Source organism: Arachis ipaensis, chromosome B06 (genome assembly GCF_000816755.2).
Source record: "Arachis ipaensis cultivar K30076 chromosome B06, Araip1.1, whole genome shotgun sequence".
Classification (NCBI taxonomy): domain Eukaryota; kingdom Viridiplantae; phylum Streptophyta; class Magnoliopsida; order Fabales; family Fabaceae; genus Arachis; species Arachis ipaensis.
The window spans coordinates 108793287-108812604 of record NC_029790.2 but is presented as its reverse complement, the minus strand read 5'-3'; the positions used below and the strand labels follow the sequence as shown (position 1 = coordinate 108812604).

Here is a 19318-nt window from a genome sequence, read left to right as displayed (position 1 = left end):
GATCAACTTCTTTTGAGCAAAACCCTACAAAAGATTCGAAAATTTGAGAAGATAAACGAAAGCCGAGCAGCAGAGTTTGACCAAAATCCTACCAATTTTCGTTGTGGAAGAAGGCTTAACCTAATAATCTTACTAATTTTGATATATGGGGTCTCTCATCGGTAAAAATGGGGAGCAAGGAGTTTAGAGTCCATCATAGCAACCCTATGATGAGGAGTACAGCCTTCTCTCCCCAGACCCTTGCTGCAACTGGTAGCATCTCCCCTCTTCATGAATCGCTACAGGATTTGAGACCGCCACGAGTTGTTCATAGGTACCAACTGAAATTCGCGCTCGGGTGTGAATTGGTAGCTCACAATCTCTGAATTCGCATCGCCAGAAGGCTTAGAAAGGATAGACAATTCTTCGGTAGACAGTGAGTAGAGGAAGAAGCGGAAGAAAGAGGGGGTAGAAGAAGAAACCGAGGTTCATCATTTGACGAAGAAGACAGAGGAAGTGGGTAGAGGGAAGAGGCAGGGGCGCATAGCTGCAACAAGCAAGGGTTTAGTTCTGAATTTTTATATTGGATAATATTAAAATATTAAAAGAGTTGTTATCTTTTAATGTAATTTTTAATAAATTAATAATGATTTAAATATAAATCATTAGATTGTTTGTCAATCTAATCTAACGCTTTGAATTTAATAATGCATCAAATAAGTTCATAAGAGGTGTGCTGATTTTAGACAGGCCCATAAATCCAAACCCTGGTGAGCATAATTCGAGGGGTTTTGCTGTTTTGAGACATTTCATTTCAAAACCCTTTCACTGCAAAGCCACCGTCAGCGACAGATGCAATTGCCTGCTGCAGCGGCGCGTGCGCCCACATGGTTTTCCACTTGCGCCTTCTCGATGAAAAGCTCTCTGACCTCCACCGCTGCTCAAACCTCAACACCGTGAAGCAAATCCAAGCTCAAGTCGTCAAGCACGACGTCCACCAAGACCCTTACGTCGCACCGAAACTCGTCGCCGCGTTCTCCGTCTCCCGCCACCTTCCCTCCGCCGTCAACGCATTCAACCTCGTAACCAACCCCAACGCCCACCTCTACAACACTCTCTCAGAGCTCAGGCCCAAAACAAGGCTCACCCTTCCGTCGCATTTGAAACCTTCTTCCAGATATAAAGGAACAATGTTTTTTCAGATAGCTTCACCTACACGTGTCTATTGAAAGCTTTTGATGGTTATAACAGTGTCGGATGGTGCAGATGATCCATGCACATGTGGTGAAGTTTGGGTTTTTTTGGGAGTGATATATTTGTGCCAAAGTCGTTGATAGATTTGTATTGTAAATGTGGGGGAGCTAGAATTGATGCGGCAATTTGGTTGTTTTTGGAGATGGAGGAACGAGATGTGGTGTCTTGGAACTCTGTGATTGGTGGGTTGGTGCGAGGTGGTGAGTTTGAGAAACCCTGCAAGGTGTTTGATGAAATGCCTGAGAGGGATGTGGTTAGTTGGAACATCATGTTGGATGGGTATGCTAAGGCTGAGGAGATGGGGAAGGTGTTTGAGATGTTTGAGGGAATGCCTGAGAGGAATGTGGTGTCATGGGCGACGATGGTTTGGGGGTATTGTAGAGTTGGGGATATGAATATGTCAAGGATGTTGTTTGATAAGTGTCCTGGGAAGAACTTGGTGATTTGGACCACTATGATATCTGGGTATGCTGAGAAGGGGCTTGTTAATGAGGCAATAAAGTTATGATAAGATGGAGGGAGTTGGGATGAGGGTTGATGATGGGTTTCTGATAAGTATTTTAACTGCATGTGCCGAGTCTGGAATGGCCGCGTTAGGGAAAAGAATTCATGCTTCTGTTGAGAGGCGGAGGTTTAGGTGTAGCACTAAGGTGTTGTGTGGATGTGTGGATGTTGCCCTTGGTGTCTTTAGTAGGATTGAAAAGAAAGATTTGGTGCCTTGGAATTCCATGGTTCAAGGGTTAGACATGCATGAACGTGGTGAGAAAGCACTTGAGCTTTTCACTAGGATGGTACATGAGGGTTTTGAACCGGACAAATATACGTTCATTGGCCTTTTATGTGCTTGCACCCATGCAGGCCTTGTCAATGAGGGCGTATTACTTCTATTGAATGGAGAAAGTGCATGGGATTGTTCCTCAAGTTGAGCACTATGGTTGTATGATTGATCTTCTTGGTCGAGGGGACACCTGGAGGAAGCTTTTCAGCTTGTGCGCAGCATGCCTATGGAGCCAAATGAAATAGTCTTGGGAACTCTTTTGGGGGCTTGTCGAATGCATAATGATGTAGATCTTGCAAAAGCTGTGTGCGAACACTTGTTTGAGTTGGCACCATTGGATCCTGGAAATTTCAACCTTTTGTCAAACATTTATGCTCAAGTAGGGGATTGGGTGAATGTTGCTAGTGTAAGGTGGCAAATGAAGAACACAGGAAGCCAAAAGCCTTCTGGAGCTAGTTCCATTGAGGTGGAAGAGGAAGTGCATGAATTTACAGCATTTGATCAGTCACACCCGAAATCAGATGATATATATATAGAATGATCGACAGATTGATAAAGGACATTAACCAGGTCTGGAAAATCAAACGGAGGTAGTCCATAGCTCAAGAAAAGAAAATATGACTGTCACAAAATAGCCCATTTTAACATTCCATATATGTAAACTAGATTTGATCTCGATATGAGCAGTATGTGTTTATTGATGAGCTTAGAGTACATGTTTTCTCTATCATCCGTGAAACAGTTTTAACATTTTCGTACTCTTAATTCCTTATTGCGGCTTGAACATGGTTCATATGTAATTTTCTCTCCATTGGCTATATCTTCACAAAAACCTTTTAGCCTTAGGTTTGTTTCAGTTTAATACTACTAGACCTAATCCTAGTTTCAGCTGTTGCTTGGAGTTTTATACATGTCTGCATTTTTTTTTTAAATCTTCAATTCACATTTACGGGATATTTTTCTAACTATTGTTGTGTATTTCTTCTTATGTTAATATATTTATTGTTGATCATCATCAGGAGCAACCTCTTTCCTTTTCACTGAGTACAAGTGTGTGGGAATCTTCATGGTGGCTTTTGCCATCTTGATATTCCTCTTCCTTGGCTCTGTGTAAGGATTCAGCATAAGCCACCAGCCTTGCACCTATGATGAAACCAAGATGTGTAAACCAGCTCTAGCCACTGCCCTTTTCAGCACCATTTCATTCTTGCTCGGTGGCATCACGTCGCTAGTCTTCGGTTTCTTTGGAATGAAAATCGCTACTTATGCAAATGCGAGAACCACTCTGGAGGTGAGGAAGGGTGTTGGAAAGGCTTTCATCACTACATTTAGATCTGGTGCAGTTATGGGATTTTTCCTTGTTGCAAATGGTCTATTGGTTCTTTACATTGCTATCAACGTTTTCAAGGTCTACTATGGTGATGACTGGGAAGGTCTTTTTGAGGCCATAACTGGTTATGGTTTTGGTGGGTCTTCTATGGCTCTCTTTGGCAGAGTTGGTGGAGGTATCTACACTAAGGCTGCTGATGTTGGTACTGATCTTGTTGGCAAGGTTGAAAGGAACATTTCCAAGGATGACCCAAGAAATCCTGCTGTAAGAGAGATCTCCCTGAGCTAGATTTTATTTTTAAGGTACTTTCAACAATTTTCCTGTATATCCGACTCTGAGTCAATCATGTTGTAACCAGGTGATTGTGGATAATGTGGGTGATAATGTTAGTGATATTGCTGATATGGGATCTGATCTCTTCGGTTCATATGCTGAGTGTGCTGCCCTTGTTGTTGCTTCCATCTCCTCTTTTGGGGTGAACCATGAGTTGACTGCTATGTTGTACCCTCTCATTGTCAGCTCTGTGGGTATCATAGTCTGTTTACTTACCACCTTATTTGCAACTGACTTTTTTGAGATAAAGGCTGTGAAGGAAATTGAGCGGCATTGAAAAAACAACTCATATTTCCACTGCTTTAATGACCATTGGGATTGCAATTGTTAGTTAGATTGCACTACCATCTTCCTTCACTATCTTCAATTTTGGAATCCAGAAAGATGTCAAAAACTGGTATGTTTTATAATTCTCCATTAGCAAAATAATGAATGGTACATTGCCTATTTTGGAACTAATGAGATTGCTTTCTGTTTACAGGCAACTATTTTTGTGTGTTGCTGTTGGTCTTTGGGCAGGGCTTATTATTGGATTTGTAACCGAGTACTATACCAGCAATGCATATAGGTAAGGTGTTTTAAGGCATATTTTACACTTTAACATGTTCTCATTTTTAGATGTTACCTTATTTTTTTTCCTACCTGCTTTTGCAGCCCTGTGCAAGATGTTGCAGATTCTTGCAGGACTGATGCTCACTGATGTTATCTTTTGGCTTGCCTTGGGATACAAGTCTGTCATTATCCCAATTTTTGCTATTGCTGCTAGTATTTTTGTTAGCTTCAGCTTTGCTGCCATGTATGGTATTGCTGTTGCGGCACTTGGGATGCTGAGTACCATAGCCACTGGATTGGCCATTGATGCTTATGATCCAATTAGTGACAATGCTGGAGGTATTGCTGAGATGGCTGGCATGAGTCACAGAATTAGAGAGAGAACAGATTCCCTTGATGCCGCTGGAACACAACTGCTGCTATTGGAAAGGTTTGGATTTTTCGACAGTCTGATATCTTGATTTTATGGAAACACCACATTTCCTGATAGGTGCGTGACAATTTGTTATTCTTTTTCAGGGATTTGCAATTGGTTCTGCTGCGCTTATGCCTCTGGCTCTCTTTGGTGCCTTTGTGAACCGTGCTGCTGTCACAACTGTTGACGTGTTGACTCCAAAGGTTTTCATTGGTTTGCTTGTTGGTGCAATGCTTCCATATTGGTTTTCTGCCATGACCATGAAGAGTGTGGTAAGTGATGCACTAAAGATGGTTGAGGAAGTGTGCAGGCAATTCAATACCATTCCTGGCCTGATGGAGGGAACTGCTAAGCCTGACTATGCCACATGCGTTAAGATCTCCATCGATGCTTCTATTAAAGAAATGATCCCGCCTGGTGCCCTTGTCATGCTTACACCCCCCATTGTCGGTATCTTCTTTGGAGTAGAAACACTTTCTGGTGTCCTTGCTGGATCTCTGGTGTCTGGTGTACAAGTAATATTTTGGTTTGGTGTACACATTTTATTGCATGCTCAATATTCAAGTAACCGGTTGTTTTACTTTGGCTCTATCAACAATCTTCTGGATTCTCCTTTTTATTGGAGGCATTTCTCTAGTCCCTGAATGGCACATGCCAAGATAGAAATGATTTCTTATGATTCGAACATGCTGGGTAAGTATTTAGTAGCAATTTTAAGCATACTTTGCTCAACTAAATATATCACTGTGCCAAAATTTTTCAAATGAATATACTTTTTGAATTGAAAAAACATCTAATTAGCATGAATAATAAACATTCAAATAACACATTGTTATAAAATATCTTACAACGAAGGAGCAGCTTATGCAACATACCTTCGACCCTTGTTCTTGAATAACTATTTCACCCGCACTGAATTGTTCATCGCCTTGTGTTGGATTGATCAATGTACAAATCGATCCTTCTTCCGGGGTTGAAAACGCCATGGAATAAGCTCTCTTCTGGAAGTGTTGCACCGCACCCTTCTCTTGGATGGTTGATTGGAGGAGGTTGGCGCCGCTGATGTAACCAGGAGCGAACCATGCACTGTAGCCGTCGAGAGGAAGATAGGATGAATAATCGAAAGCGTATACTTCACTTGAGAATGGAGCGGCGCTTGGATGGTCCGATGGAGGAGGTTGGCACCGTCAATGATATGTAGAGAGAACCATGCATTGCGCCACCAAAGGGAAAAGGAAGTTTGAATGGACTTGATTTTCTGCTCCGTGATCCCCGGAGCAGTTTTTAAAACATATTAGTCAAAAGGTGATTTTAATTAAACAGCAATTAATAACAAATATTGTAAATTAAAAAAATTAAATTAATTAAGATTGAAAAAAAATAAATAATACTCTTTTTCGATTTCTAAAATAAATACAAATTTCATTTAAATTATGAATTGGTCATTCTAATAACATCTAATATGATATTTTTAAATTGGTTATAAATTATCAAAAATTAAATAAAGTATTATTGTAGATGTTAAATTCAACAATTTAATAAAGACAAATAAATATTATTATCATATACTACTAAAAAAAATTTAAATTATAGTGAGACGTTTGCCCCTACAATATGACACCCTACATCCATTGCTGATTCTGATTCATAGTTTTTCATACGCAAGGATGGTCAGCTCAAACTAAAATGATATGGACCTATACCGAAATACACCCACACGGACCACGAGGCACGTTTTTAACTTGGTACAATTTGCATTGAGTTTTATGTTTTATTTTATCTATTTACTATTTTAGAGTTAGAAAGTTTAAATTCATAACTTTATTTAATGAGCAGGAGTTAGGTGTTTAGTTACTTAAATTAACTGGGGATCATTGGCCTTAGATTTCAGTGTAAAAATTCAGATGTCACAGAGTCGCAAAGAACTAAGGTGAGAAAATTGAATTCTTGATGGGAGTTAAAGACTCCTTTTCAAATTACATGATTAAAAGTAAACTAATTATACTCTCTATTTAAGATAAAATGAAGGACACTCAGTCCAATGCATGAAATAAAAATTCTTTGATTGCGGTGATGTCATCTTAATATTTTTTTGGTTGGGTTTGTGGGTGACGGGTACTGCATTGCATTGCATCGCATCGGGACAAGGACAAGTAGTCATAATTCATAAACATAAACACCGATTTTTTATTTTTCTTTAAATGTCAATATTACTACCCTTTGTGTTATCAATAGTAGAGATGAAGTTAAGTTTCTGTTGGGACGACAACAAGGACCCCACAATAATGCATATCGTTCTGCAAACATTAGGGCAGTCCGGGCAAGACATCTGTTCCTTTTTCTATTTTTCCACATCTCATGCTTTCAATCTTAGTTTTTCCACTTGGTTTTCGTGTCAGATTCTTATTGCTATTTCTTACTTGGATTCACACGAATATCTACTTCTATATACTTTAACTGGAATTGATAACTAGTGACGTGCATATGCAATATTTACACACTTGTTCCATTATTGACTGATTCACAGGATTTAAAGCTTTACATGCTAATGCTACTACAAAATTAAGCATTTTCAACAGACTTTAACCATGGTTTCAAGAAAAATATAATGTTTGGATGTTTGTGATAAAAAAATCTATTTTGTCATGACACTCAACGATAGTTTGAGTGAAGGCAAGAAAGACCTGCTTCTACTATTTACATTGAGCGTCAATAGATAAGTAACATTCTCATTCTATATACTCAGCTAAATTTCTCATATATTATGAATTCTAAAAAATGCTTGACCGTGANATTTAATTAAATAATAAAATTAAATTTAAAAAGAAAAAAAAAACTCAGAGTTTAAAAATTTGAATGAACTATACGCAAAGAAGATTGACTTTTTAAATAATATAATGTGAAAATTCAGGTACAGTCAACTTTATGTGAAGTTGATAGATAAGTGTTGTTAGATGAAAATTTAGTTAAATTAGTCAAATTATCTAATAATTCTCAACTATCAACTTCACCTAAAGTCGACTGCACCTGAATTTCTACCGTAATATAATAGAAAAGGGAAGAGTTGATTGATACAGGATGTAAAACATGAAAAATTCGAAAATATTTATCAGCGGCACAGGATTTTGACTCCCAATCAAACAAACAAATTGTAGCATTTTTTGGACATTAATTTGGTAAAAATAAAAAGAAATAAAAAATAATTAAACATTAAAATATGTATAATTAAAATTTATTTAATTAATAAAGATTATATATAAAGAATGTTAAAGAAAGAATCAATAATAAAAACATTAAACGTATATTAAATTGCTATATATGATTTTTAATGTAAAAAAAGATAGATTAAAGAATGGCAGCATAACACTTTTTGGTAATAAACAAAGGATTTAATTAACACGTATTTGAAAATAAGTTAAAATTACTAGTAATAACTTTTTTTAAAATATTTTACTTTAACAAATATATAATAAATCATAAATGCATTAAAAATTTAAACTTTGTACATATATTTTTATGAAGACTTTTTTAATTGGTAATTTTATCGTATGTCATGTTAACTAAACCCATAAATAATTAATAAGATAAATTGATTAAGAAAACAATTATTGCACATTTAAAAAAAAAGATTGGTGTTTGATTTATAAAGTCATTAAATTTAAAGATAATAAACATGGAAAATTAAAAATAAGTTTAGCTGATATATGCATTAAAAGTAATTTATTTAAAAAAAATCCTCCAAATTAAACTTTAGGAAAAAAAAAAAAGAAAAATATAAAAGATTCCTCTTACAAATAACCCCTCATATATTGTACTCAAAGTTCTGGAACGATACGAAGCGGTTGAACTATGAATCCACGAAATTTGTGATTCGATATTTCGATTAGAAACTGTAACTACTAAAATTGAAATTTGTTGTTGAACCGTCGAATCGGTTGAAAAGCAATCGGTCGGACCGAACCAAAATCTGTACGATTTTCAAAAATTTTCCCTAACCAAACTGCAGCACCCTCGCGGCCTCACTCACAAACTCCTCCTTCCAGCCCCTTCCTGATTGAGAAAAGCAACCTCCAACGGCAACCCTAGCCTCCACTCACTCACTCACCCACTCTTAACCAGTTAACCCTAAAGGCCTCCCCAGTCCCGCGATTCATCAACTCATCATCAACACTCCTCAGCCAGCCACCACTAGCTGCAGCAGGCAGCAGCTCCTACCATCGCCGAACTCCTCTCCTCGGCCAGAGCTCGCCGTCGCCACTGGATTTGTGACTGATAGAGAGTGCCGTCGCTGAACGTCTCTGCCCCTCACCCTCTTCTCCTCGCGGTGGAATCTCTGCTCGGAGCTCTTCTCGTTGCCGTCGCGAACTGCTCCTGCTCGGCTGTCGTCTCCTCGCCGTAACGAGCTCTGTTCTCGGCGTCTCTCTCTTCAAGATCTCTTTCTATCTCTACGAGGTCATTGTCAGCGCCGTGTTACTCCGAGCTCACTCTGTCACCGCCGTTCCTCCCTCGGCGTCTCACCAGTAGGCCATTTCTTCAGTTTCATCTTTATTTTTTAGTTAGTTTTTAAGATTCTGAGCTGAGTTTGTGTTCTGAAATTGGATTCTGAAGTTATTGTTGGCATGGAGTTTTCTAGTTGTTGCGGTTGGTTCTGTTGTTGGCGAATTTGTGTTGCTGCTTCATTATAATTACTAATTTGGTCGCCGTCTCAGACCGAAGGTCAGTGCTCACTGCTCACTTGTTCTTCGTTTTTTTTTTTAATTTTTTTAATGCTCTGTTCAGAAATCAAATCACATGATGATTAATTGATTATTGAATGTTTTGTGATTTTATTGAAGAAAACCCTTCTACACTCCAATCTCTTTCCTTCGAGTTCAGAGATCAGAAGCTCAACCAAGAGAAAAATCCTAGCCTCCACCACCGCCGCAGGGAGCAGCCGTGTTTGCCACCGTCCGCTGCAGTCAGGGCTTGTCTCTTTGAGCTTCGTCCGCCACAGTCAGTGCTCACTTGTTCTTGTTTCTTTTTTATGCTCTTTTCAGAAATCATTGAATGATTATTGAGTTTACGTTTTTATTGAATGATTATTGATTAGCTTTCGCTGCTCTGTTCTGCTGTTGTTTTGTGTTTTGTGATCTTTTTGGGTAGTGATGAGCTGATGATGTGCTGGTTTGTGTTTTACTGTTTTGTGATTTAATTATGCATAAATTGTGATTGTCTTAATAATTAATTGAACTCCAATATTTTGTTCAAAACATTCCCAACCTTGCTGTCCTTGAATGCTGGAAATAGACTGCTTCTACCTGGGTTGCGGAAATTAGAGCTTTTATTCTAGCACAATAGCATTAATAAATCTAGCCTTTGAATTATTAGGAATCAGGTTATACTAGTGCTAGGAAATATGAATTATGTTCTATAAGCACCTTTTTATTTGGGCCTTAAGACTGACTTTTGTGTGTCATTAAGTTTCACAAATTATGCTGCATTATGACTGGCTTAATTATGAGATTAATTTATTTGTCTTAGTTTAAGGTGGATATATGAGTTTTTAAATATGGTGATATGGTGAAAAAATTTTATTTTTGATTTACTATCTTATTTTCCCATATACAAGTCCTGAACTATACTTTTGTTGTACAGTGCATCCTGCATAGGTTTTTGTTGCATTGAATGGTGCATTTCAATATTTCATACACTTTCGGAGTACTTCGCAAACATGTATAATGCAGCAGTTGTTAGTCAATTAGATTTGGAATTGAAACTCAGTATATTTTTTTATACTAGCTGGGCTACTTAATCTTAGTCTTAATTAAAATATAAGGTTAAGGATTTTACAATTTTTGTATTTCTAATTTTACATGTTAAAAACTGATTGTACTAAGAAGCTAGTTAAAAGCATATTTTTTAAAGCTTTGGACTAAAACTGTATGCAAACATGAAAAGTAGTTTATTTTACTGAAATTGTAGAGAGTTTGAAGAGAAAAGGGTTCATTTCTTGAATGATTGCTGCTTCTGTTATTTGAAACTTCAAAGATATAACTACAAAACGATTTTTCCGGTTGAACCATGGTTGAACCGGTTAAACTACTAAACCGATGAGCTAATGACTAAAGCGGTTCGATAACCGGTCCTGTTCTCAGAACCTTGATAATTTCTGCTGTTACTGGTTTTAGATCTGAAATTGTGGTTGATGATTGCTGAATTATTGCTTGATTCTGGCAAGATTGAAAGCATGTCTGGTTGTTAGCGATGATTGAACCATCTTAGCTATGCTCCAGTGCTGTTCTGTACTCTATATTCTGTATTTTCGGTGTTGATTGAATCATTGAATGATTAGTTCACTGCTGGGTTTTTTTAGTTAAATTTTGGAAAAAGATTTGTTAATCTTTGTTAAAATTGTGCTGAAATTTTGCTAAAATTGTGATCAGCTGAAAATTGTGTTGAAAATTTTGTTAAAAGTTTTTTGGAGTTTCTATTTGTTCATTATGATCAGTCTTTTGTTAGAGAAGAAATAAATTTGTCATCTTTGTTTTTAATGAAGAAATAGGCGAATTGAATTAACTGAATAAACTCAATTAACCAGATAAGTAGATGATCGAATATTTATTATTGGTTTGGTTAATTCAATGAATTTTTTTTTGTTTCTTGTGACTATCTTAAATTTCATATAATATAAATTTTATACTTATATAAGTTTTGACCTTTAATATTTGGTTTTTTATATTTGACTCGTGTTGTATTTAAATGTGATTATGAGATTTTAATTGGAATTATACTTTTAATTTGTGTATATTTAAGATTTATATCAGAATATATTTATATTTTTGTATATTTATTTATAATTTGATGTTATTTTATTATAATTCAGTTATTTCAGTTGAACAACGGTTGAACCGGTTGAACTTCTAAACTAATGAACCAGTAGCTCGAGCGGTTTGATGATCGGTTTGGTTTTCAGATCCTTGATTGTACTTGTGAGTTGTGACTGCCACAGTTTCGGAGTCCTCTTCACTGTTTCTCTGAGGCCACTGCTAACCACTTAGAACCGCCACCGAAACAATCATGCTCTCCATTGCAACCCTCAACCCTTCAACCCCATTCAATCACTCCCCAAGTTATACTGTATGTTGTATCCTCAACCGTCACTCTCTCCTCCCATCCACATTCTCACTACCATCCAAATCGAATCCATATTGCTCTTCCTCCACCAACAGACCCCTCCGCGTGCGTGCTATTGACGCCGTTCAGCTCTTCGACTACGAGTCAAAGCTCGCCAAGGAGTTCACTATCTCCCAGCGCCTCAAGATCGCAATTGTCGGCTTCGGCAACTTCGGTCAGTTCCTTGCTACCACATTAGTCCGCCAGGGCCACACTGTCCTCGCCCACTCCCGCTCCGACCACTCTGCCGCAGCCAAAAAGCTTGGTGTATTGTTCTTCCAAAACCCCGATGACTTATGCGAGGAGCATCCCGAAGTGATCCTCCTCTGCTCCTCCATAATCTCAACGGAGCGCGTGCTCCTCACGCTCCCTCTCCAGCGCCTCAAGCGCAACACTCTCTTCGTTGATGTCCTCTCCGTCAAAGAATTCCCCAAGAAGCTCCTCCTTGAGCTCCTCCCCTCCGATTTCGACATCCTCTGCACTCACCCGATGTTCGGACCTGAGTCCGCACCTGACAGATGGATCGGCCTCCCATTCGTCTTCGAGAAGGTTCGTATCCTCGACGAGGAGCACCGTGTTTCTCGCTGTGAGAAGTTCCTCAATGTGTTTGCCAGAGAAGGTTGCAGGATGGTGGAGATGAGTTGCGAGGATCATGATCGTTATGCTGCCGGTTCGCAGTTCATTACTCATACCGTTGGAAGGATTCTTGAAGGGTTGATGTTGGAGTCGACGCCGATTAATACGAAAGGGTACGAGAGTTTGTTGGGGTTGGTGGAGAACACTGCTGGGGATAGCTTTGATTTGTATTATGGTTTGTTCATGTTTAATAAGAATTCTTTGGAGATGCTGGAGAAGCTTGATTTGGCGTTTGAGGATCTCAGGAAGCAGCTCATTGCGCGGTTGCATCATGTGGTCAGGAATCAGTTGATGGAGGATGGTGAAAGGTTGCAGCAGCTAGATGGAAGTAACAGCCATGCACTGCTCCAGCGAGCTCGTAATGGATCTGCATTGCTGCATTCCAGGTATTTGATATTTGGAACTTGAAAAATCTCAGGAATTTTTGCTACATTGTGTGAATATTTGTGATTGATGTTTTAGAGAGTATTCGTGTTTGTTGAGATTGAGAGCAAGCAACTTAATCATTTTGAATTCGGAAGATGTTCTTGTGATGGGAAAATGGTTAATACATAATAATGATTAATGAGTAATGATGCTAATAATGCAGATCCAATGATGTTACTCTGCTAAGTAGTTCCGTTTCAAACAATTCTAGCCCGTCTGATGAGAACACAAAGCTCAAGATTGCAATCGTTGGTTTTGGAAACTTTGGTCAGTTTCTTGCAAAAACTATAGTTAGTCAAGGTCATGAGGTTTTGGCGTATTCTAGAACAGACTATTCTGATGTGGCTCGGGAGTTGGGGGTTTCATATTTCAGCAACGCAGATGATCTTTGTGAGCAACATCCAGAAGTGATCTTACTCTGCACTTCCATCCTTTCGACGGTTAAAGTTCTTAAATCATTACCTTTCCAAAGGTTGAAGAGAAGTACATTGTTTGTTGATGTACTATCCGTCAAAGAGTTCCCTAGAAACCTCTTCCTTCAACACTTGCCTCCTGATTTTGATGTTCTCTGCACACATCCCATGTTTGGGCCGGAGAGTGGAAAGAATGGCTGGAAAAACCTTCCTCTTGTTTATGACAAAGTTAGAATTGGGAACGAAGAATCAAGAATATTGCGATGTTGTCAGTTTCTTGACATTTTTGCTAGTGAAGGATGCCGGATGGTTGAAATGTCTTGTGCTGAACACGATTGGTATGCAGCTGGATCCCAGTTTATTACACACACAACAGGAAGATTTTTAGAAAAACTGGGGTTAGAGACAACACCAATAAACACAAAGGGTTATGAAACTTTGTTGAGTTTGGTGGAAAATACCGTGGAGGATAGTTTTGATCTGTACTATGGTTTATTCTTGTATAATTTAAATGCCATGGAGCAACTAGAAAGATTCGATTTGGCTTTTGAATCATTGAAGAAGCAACTTTTCGGACGATTGCATAGTATCTACCGAAAGCATCTATTTGAAAATGAACAACAAATCCTTGCTTTGCCAGAGAGGTCTACGCTGCCACAGAAATCTGAAGACAGTGATGCATCATCACCTCTTTCAAAAACTGTAGACAGCAAATGAATTTATGCCAAAGATTTCCATTCTCATTTGTAAGCATTTCAGGCCCCAATTATTCTAATAGTAGGTTTAAATAAATTTGTTAATTCTAAAATTTCACATTCAATAATTCTCGGAGTTTGGCTGTTCTGTCCCATTGAAAATAAAAGAAAAATGTTGTAATTCTCAATATATTTTAACTCCCCTATATTTCTTAGTTTTCATTTCATGTCTAGCTTGCTGCATCAATAATAGTGGAGCTGGATGATCATGTATTTAGCAAAGGATATGATGTACGCAGGCTAACCTAATAATTAAATCAGTGGCTGTTTTCACAGCTTTAACCCGTGATCTTGGGTTCACACGGAGACAACTCAATCGTTGTTCTAAAGCTCCCCTTCTGAATCTGAAGTGAGATATTCATTGAAATGAAAAATATAGATACTTTAGATAAAAGTGGGATATCTGTAGGAATTGAGTGACTTAAAATGCAAATATTCACTTGGTATAACGTGAAAGCAGGAAATGATCATGAAAACTGCTGTGAAGTGTGATCATGGACAATGCTGAGGGATGGCAAAAAAATCCGCGCCCATGGATACCCGCTGGGATTACCTACGACGGGGAGGTTAACAGGGACATGCAAAATTTCTATAGGGACGGAGACCCACCCCATGAATAAATGGAGATGGGGGAGGGGATTGAGGTACCCACCCCACGGGGACCTGTGAAATCTCCACAAAAAATAATTTACTTAAATGTCCTTATGTATATAAGTTGTAAGTAACTCTAATTCATTTTATTTTAATTTATATGTTGGAAATTTTATGTGTATGTTATTATGTTAAATTTGTGTTTGAATTATGTGTGATTTTATATATTTGGTTGAATTATATAAGATTTTATTATAGTTCTGTTAATTATCTTTTAAAAAAATTTAAAACTTAATAATATCCAATTATTCATAGATTTTGAATCATCTCGTTAGTAACAAGTTTAACATTAATGATAGGTATATTTCAGGGCTAAGGGCTAAGGTTATCTTTGGATTGAATGCTCTTGTTGGAAGAACCATACAATCTGATTCTGCAGTTGGACCATGGAACTTCTTCGATGCCGAATCTTTTATCCGTTACATTGTAAGAAAGAATTACAGCATTGCTGGTTGGGAATGTGGTAAGTGTATGCTCCCTCATTACATATATGCCGAAGTAGCAAGCATCAGTGTAATTGATTCAATAAGAGTAAAATTAAAAATGGTGATTTTGACATAGTTGGATTTCACATAGTTTCTAACACAAACATTGCAAATCTTTGTACCCATTTTTATTTTATATATCTAAACAATGCATCTTTTCACCATTGGATAGAATGTGTGATCTGCATATGATATCTACACCCTCAACCAATGGTAGAAAGGTATGTGCGAGTTTGTATAATGAGCACACAATATTTTTCTGAAGAGAATGACACTTGAAAGCTAAAATGAAATAGTCCACAATAATATGCTGGTCCTCCTTCAACTATGAAATTTAACATTTGGTATCTATAATAATCTGGATTTGACACAAAAGTAGTAGTGTTTAGTAAACCATAGTTTCCTCCAACCAAACTCTGTCTGCAGTATGTTCTGGTGTCATAAACAGCCGACATTCCAAGCTGATCCAAATACCTGTGTTATGATGTATTAACATTAGAGCAAATGCTTGTAGAATCTCCAATGACAAAAAAAATAAAAACAAAAATAAAAATGAAAAAAAATCAAGGTGAGTTAGTTGAACTAACCAGAAGCTGTAGACAAATGCATCAGACACAAGATGGTGGCCACTGTTGTAAGCCCCTCCTGCCTCACCAACCCATGCTTTTGCTTTGGTTGCTGATTTTTTAAGTATGTTTTTGAGGCCACTGAATGTGCTAGCCACTCATCAAGATATGATGGATCAAGAATTTTTTCAATTAGGTGCTCATCAACTCCTGAATGTAAGATAAAGTAGTAGCTTTTGTTATAACCAAAATTCATAAACATTGGTCAAATATTATATTAGTATTCCTATTTGGTGGATGATACCTGGTCCGAGGTTATATATGTGTGATGAGATACCACATCAACAGATTTATCAGATTTGTTTACAAATTCCTGGAACCAATTTGCATCATAGAAGCCACTTGGAGCAATGACCAGTGGCTTATGCCTAATCCCTCTATATACATCATGATTATGTTTCTTAGAGCAGCAATATCAGAAGCATATTGATCTGCAGAAACACTTGTTCCAACTCCAGTCCCGCACAATTCATTGCCTGCACAAGCAAGAAGGAATTCATTTATACAATTAAATCTATCGAGGCAGACATGCTATTTTTGTTTTGCAAAAAGTACTTGAAAAGACTTGCAATGTTTGTGTTAGAAACTCAATGTGAAATCCTGCTATGTGACAAAGATAATGAGTCTTAAAATCACCATTTTTAATTTTAGTCTTATTGAATCAATTACACTGATGCTTGCTACTTTGGCATATATGTAATGAGGGAGCATACACTTACCAAATTCCCAACCAGCAATGCTGTAATTCTTTCTTAGTGTAACGGATAAAAGATTCAGCATTGGAGAAGTTCCATGGTCCAACTGCAGAACCAGATTGTATGGTTCTTCCAGCAAAAGCATTCAATCCAAAGATAACCTTAGCCCTGAAATATACTTATCATTAATGTTAAACTTGTTACTAACAAGATGATTCTTGTTTAGTGCTAAAAAGATAGACAGACACACAGAGATGGAAGGAAACAACTTAAAAGGGAGAACTGATTTTTACCCTGCTTTTTGGAAAAAGCTGTTTTGCTCATCCCATGTATGCATTGGTAAGCATCCTTCAGTGAATCCAAATATCTCAGAGGACCTGTTAACAAAAGGAGTACATGGTTTTGGACTTTCTTCACTCCCATATATGACCTTATCTTGCAAGGTGCCACCTAACCTAATCTTCAATGGTGAAAATGCTGCAGAATATTCAGAAGTAATGATCCTTAATAAGCTCCCAGGAAAAAGGTGGTCCCCATAAGAATAAAAGAAAGAGGTAACTTCTTCTGAATATTATAGAGATGTCTATTCTTTCTGACCTTTTACTGCATTTAACAATATTTTGTTGTTGAGGTCCTGCAAGAAATGAAAATTAAAAGGTGTAAATTCCTCTCTCTCACTTTTATGCTACATACAGATTCTAAATGTATGAATGTTAGTCTGAGAAGTCACTACAGCGTCATTCCATAAATGGGAAAAAAAAGAATATCATCACAGAATGATATTTAGAGCTCAAGAAAAAGAAAGTATAACACAGCAGCAGAAACAATCTTTAGTTATCATTATGTTGCAATGATTTGCAGCAGTGAAAAATTTAAGCGGAAAAAAGAATAATAATTAGATAGATTCAAATAGCACAGTACAAAGAAAGAAAGAAAGAATACCAGGTTGAGAAGAAAAGCATGACCCCAGCTAAATGTTCCATAGTCACATTTCTGAGGACGCCACCAATCAAGAGTTGCACAGCCAAAATCATCATCAATCCTTCCAATGTGAGATTTCCCATGTATCATTATTCCTTTAACTGCTTCATGTCCACTACTTTCCCTTCCATGCATAGCTCCAGTGAAGCTCAACAAACTGACCACCAAGTAGAACAGACCCATAAGCCTTATCATCAAAGAACCCGCACTATTTTTTCTTTTTTGGTTAACGGTGTCAACTTAAGTTGGAACCATTTCAGCATGTATAATGTTAGGGACTTGGGAGAACGAATACAGGCCCAAATTTAAGTGGGATTAAACATTAAAATTGTGGGTCGTCTTCACCAAAACGAATGTTGTGGGTCTTATGCATCTTTCTGAATCACTATCAAATATTTAAAACCTTCTGCAGGCACCAAAACTTAAGCCAACTAGGTGTACCACTTTGGACTTACATTGACCACAAACGAACAATTTACAAAAAGAAAAGAAAATTATTAATCCATTTTTTTTCTCGACAAAGAATTATATGATCTAGAATCTTGTTTAATCGAATTTCACCTAACCAGCAAGGGAAATTATTTCACAACGATAAAGTACTAAAATAAACAATGTACTACTTAATATTAAATTTTATATTTCAGCTTAGTTAACGATAGGTATCCGGATTTTGCATTGTTCATTTGCAGTGGTACTTAATTGTTAATTATTATAGGGTAGATCAACAATTCACATGGTGTATAATTCACTATATTATAAAATAGGAAGTGGTTCTAGTATTCTTCTGTACGGAAGCAGAATTTTGTTGTTCCGTTCAATATAGTCACTAAGATATACTATAAATTATTCATACGGTGGAAATACAAAAAAGCCGTCATTGAGTGGAAACAATGAGAATGAAGCTCAAGGATGTCATGCAATCGGTTAAAAAGTTTTTAAGTGTGTTAATATACAATTTTTACACTAACAACTTCTTTAATATCATCATTATAATATTTATGTCATAATATATAATTTACAAACCAAAATTAAAGTATTATAATTTTAAAATTTAACATTTTAAAAAAGAAAACGGCAAAAAAAATTCGATTATTAGTGAAAAATAAACATCAATCCTAATAGTACATCATTTGGTTAATATAAATGGTCTGTTAAGTCAGAATAAATCTAAAAAAAATGTCAATTTTAGAAAATATATAAGTAGGTATTGGTAAGGAATTTTAGTCTTTAATAATTTGGACTTCTTTTGGACATATAGTAAAAAAATTTAGGCGACAAAAGATCTGAAATTATATACAACTAGATTTAGATCCATGTAAAATTAAAATAAATTAATTTATATATAAAAAAATTATTTAATAAAAAACTTAAAAATTAATATTAAATTTATGGTAAAGTATACTTTTTGTCCCTAAAATTTGACAAAAGTTTTAAAAATACGCGTAAGTTTTATTTTGTTTCAATTTTGTCCAAAAAATTTTCGATTTGTATCAAATATGGTTAAACTCTACTGCGGTGATAATACTGTAGGGGAGGTCCTGTGAAAAAATAGCTCGGCGCCAGGATGATATAAAGCTTAAGACCTCTCTTATTACTTTTTCATACCTTTGACGGCTAATTTTTCAAAAAATTTAAGACCAATTCAACAACAATTTCATAAGAACAATGCTCAACACAAGCAAATCAAGCATACTTTTCATGCATTATTGTTAAATTAGTCTTAAATTTTTTGAAAATTTAGCCGTCGAGGGTATATTTGATGCAAATCGAAAACTTTTAGGACAAAATTGAAACAAAATAAAACTTAGGGGTATTTTTGAAACTTATGCCAAACTTTAAGGACAAAAAACATACTTT

At 36.7% G+C, this 19318-nt stretch overlaps 1 protein-coding gene and 3 pseudogenes across 1 annotated transcript; 3 read left to right on the top strand and 1 right to left on the bottom strand.

Annotated features, from left to right (window-relative positions):
* LOC107604806 lies at window positions 731-2932 on the top strand (annotated as a pseudogene).
* LOC107647227 lies at window positions 2691-5405 on the top strand (annotated as a pseudogene).
* On the top strand, window positions 8504-14178 carry LOC107604805 (arogenate dehydrogenase 1, chloroplastic). Its single transcript, XM_016306501.2, has 5 exons — window positions 8504-9161; window positions 9250-9357; window positions 9477-9633; window positions 11504-12815; window positions 13019-14178. The coding sequence occupies exons 4-5, from the start codon at window positions 11698-11700 to the stop codon at window positions 13983-13985; spliced, it is 2085 nt and encodes a 694-aa protein (XP_016161987.1). The 5' UTR covers window positions 8504-9161; window positions 9250-9357; window positions 9477-9633; window positions 11504-11697; the 3' UTR covers window positions 13986-14178.
* Window positions 14977-18322, bottom strand: LOC107604807 (annotated as a pseudogene).

Excerpts from the sequence above, each read along its gene's own strand:
- LOC107604805 (XM_016306501.2), top strand. The coding sequence starts at position 11,698 with ATGCTCTCCATTGCAACCCTCAACCCTTCAACCCCATTCAATCACTCC. Across the intron at positions 12,816-13,018 it reads TCTGCATTGCTGCATTCCAG|ATCCAATGATGTTACTCTGC; the intron begins GTATTTGATATT and ends CTAATAATGCAG.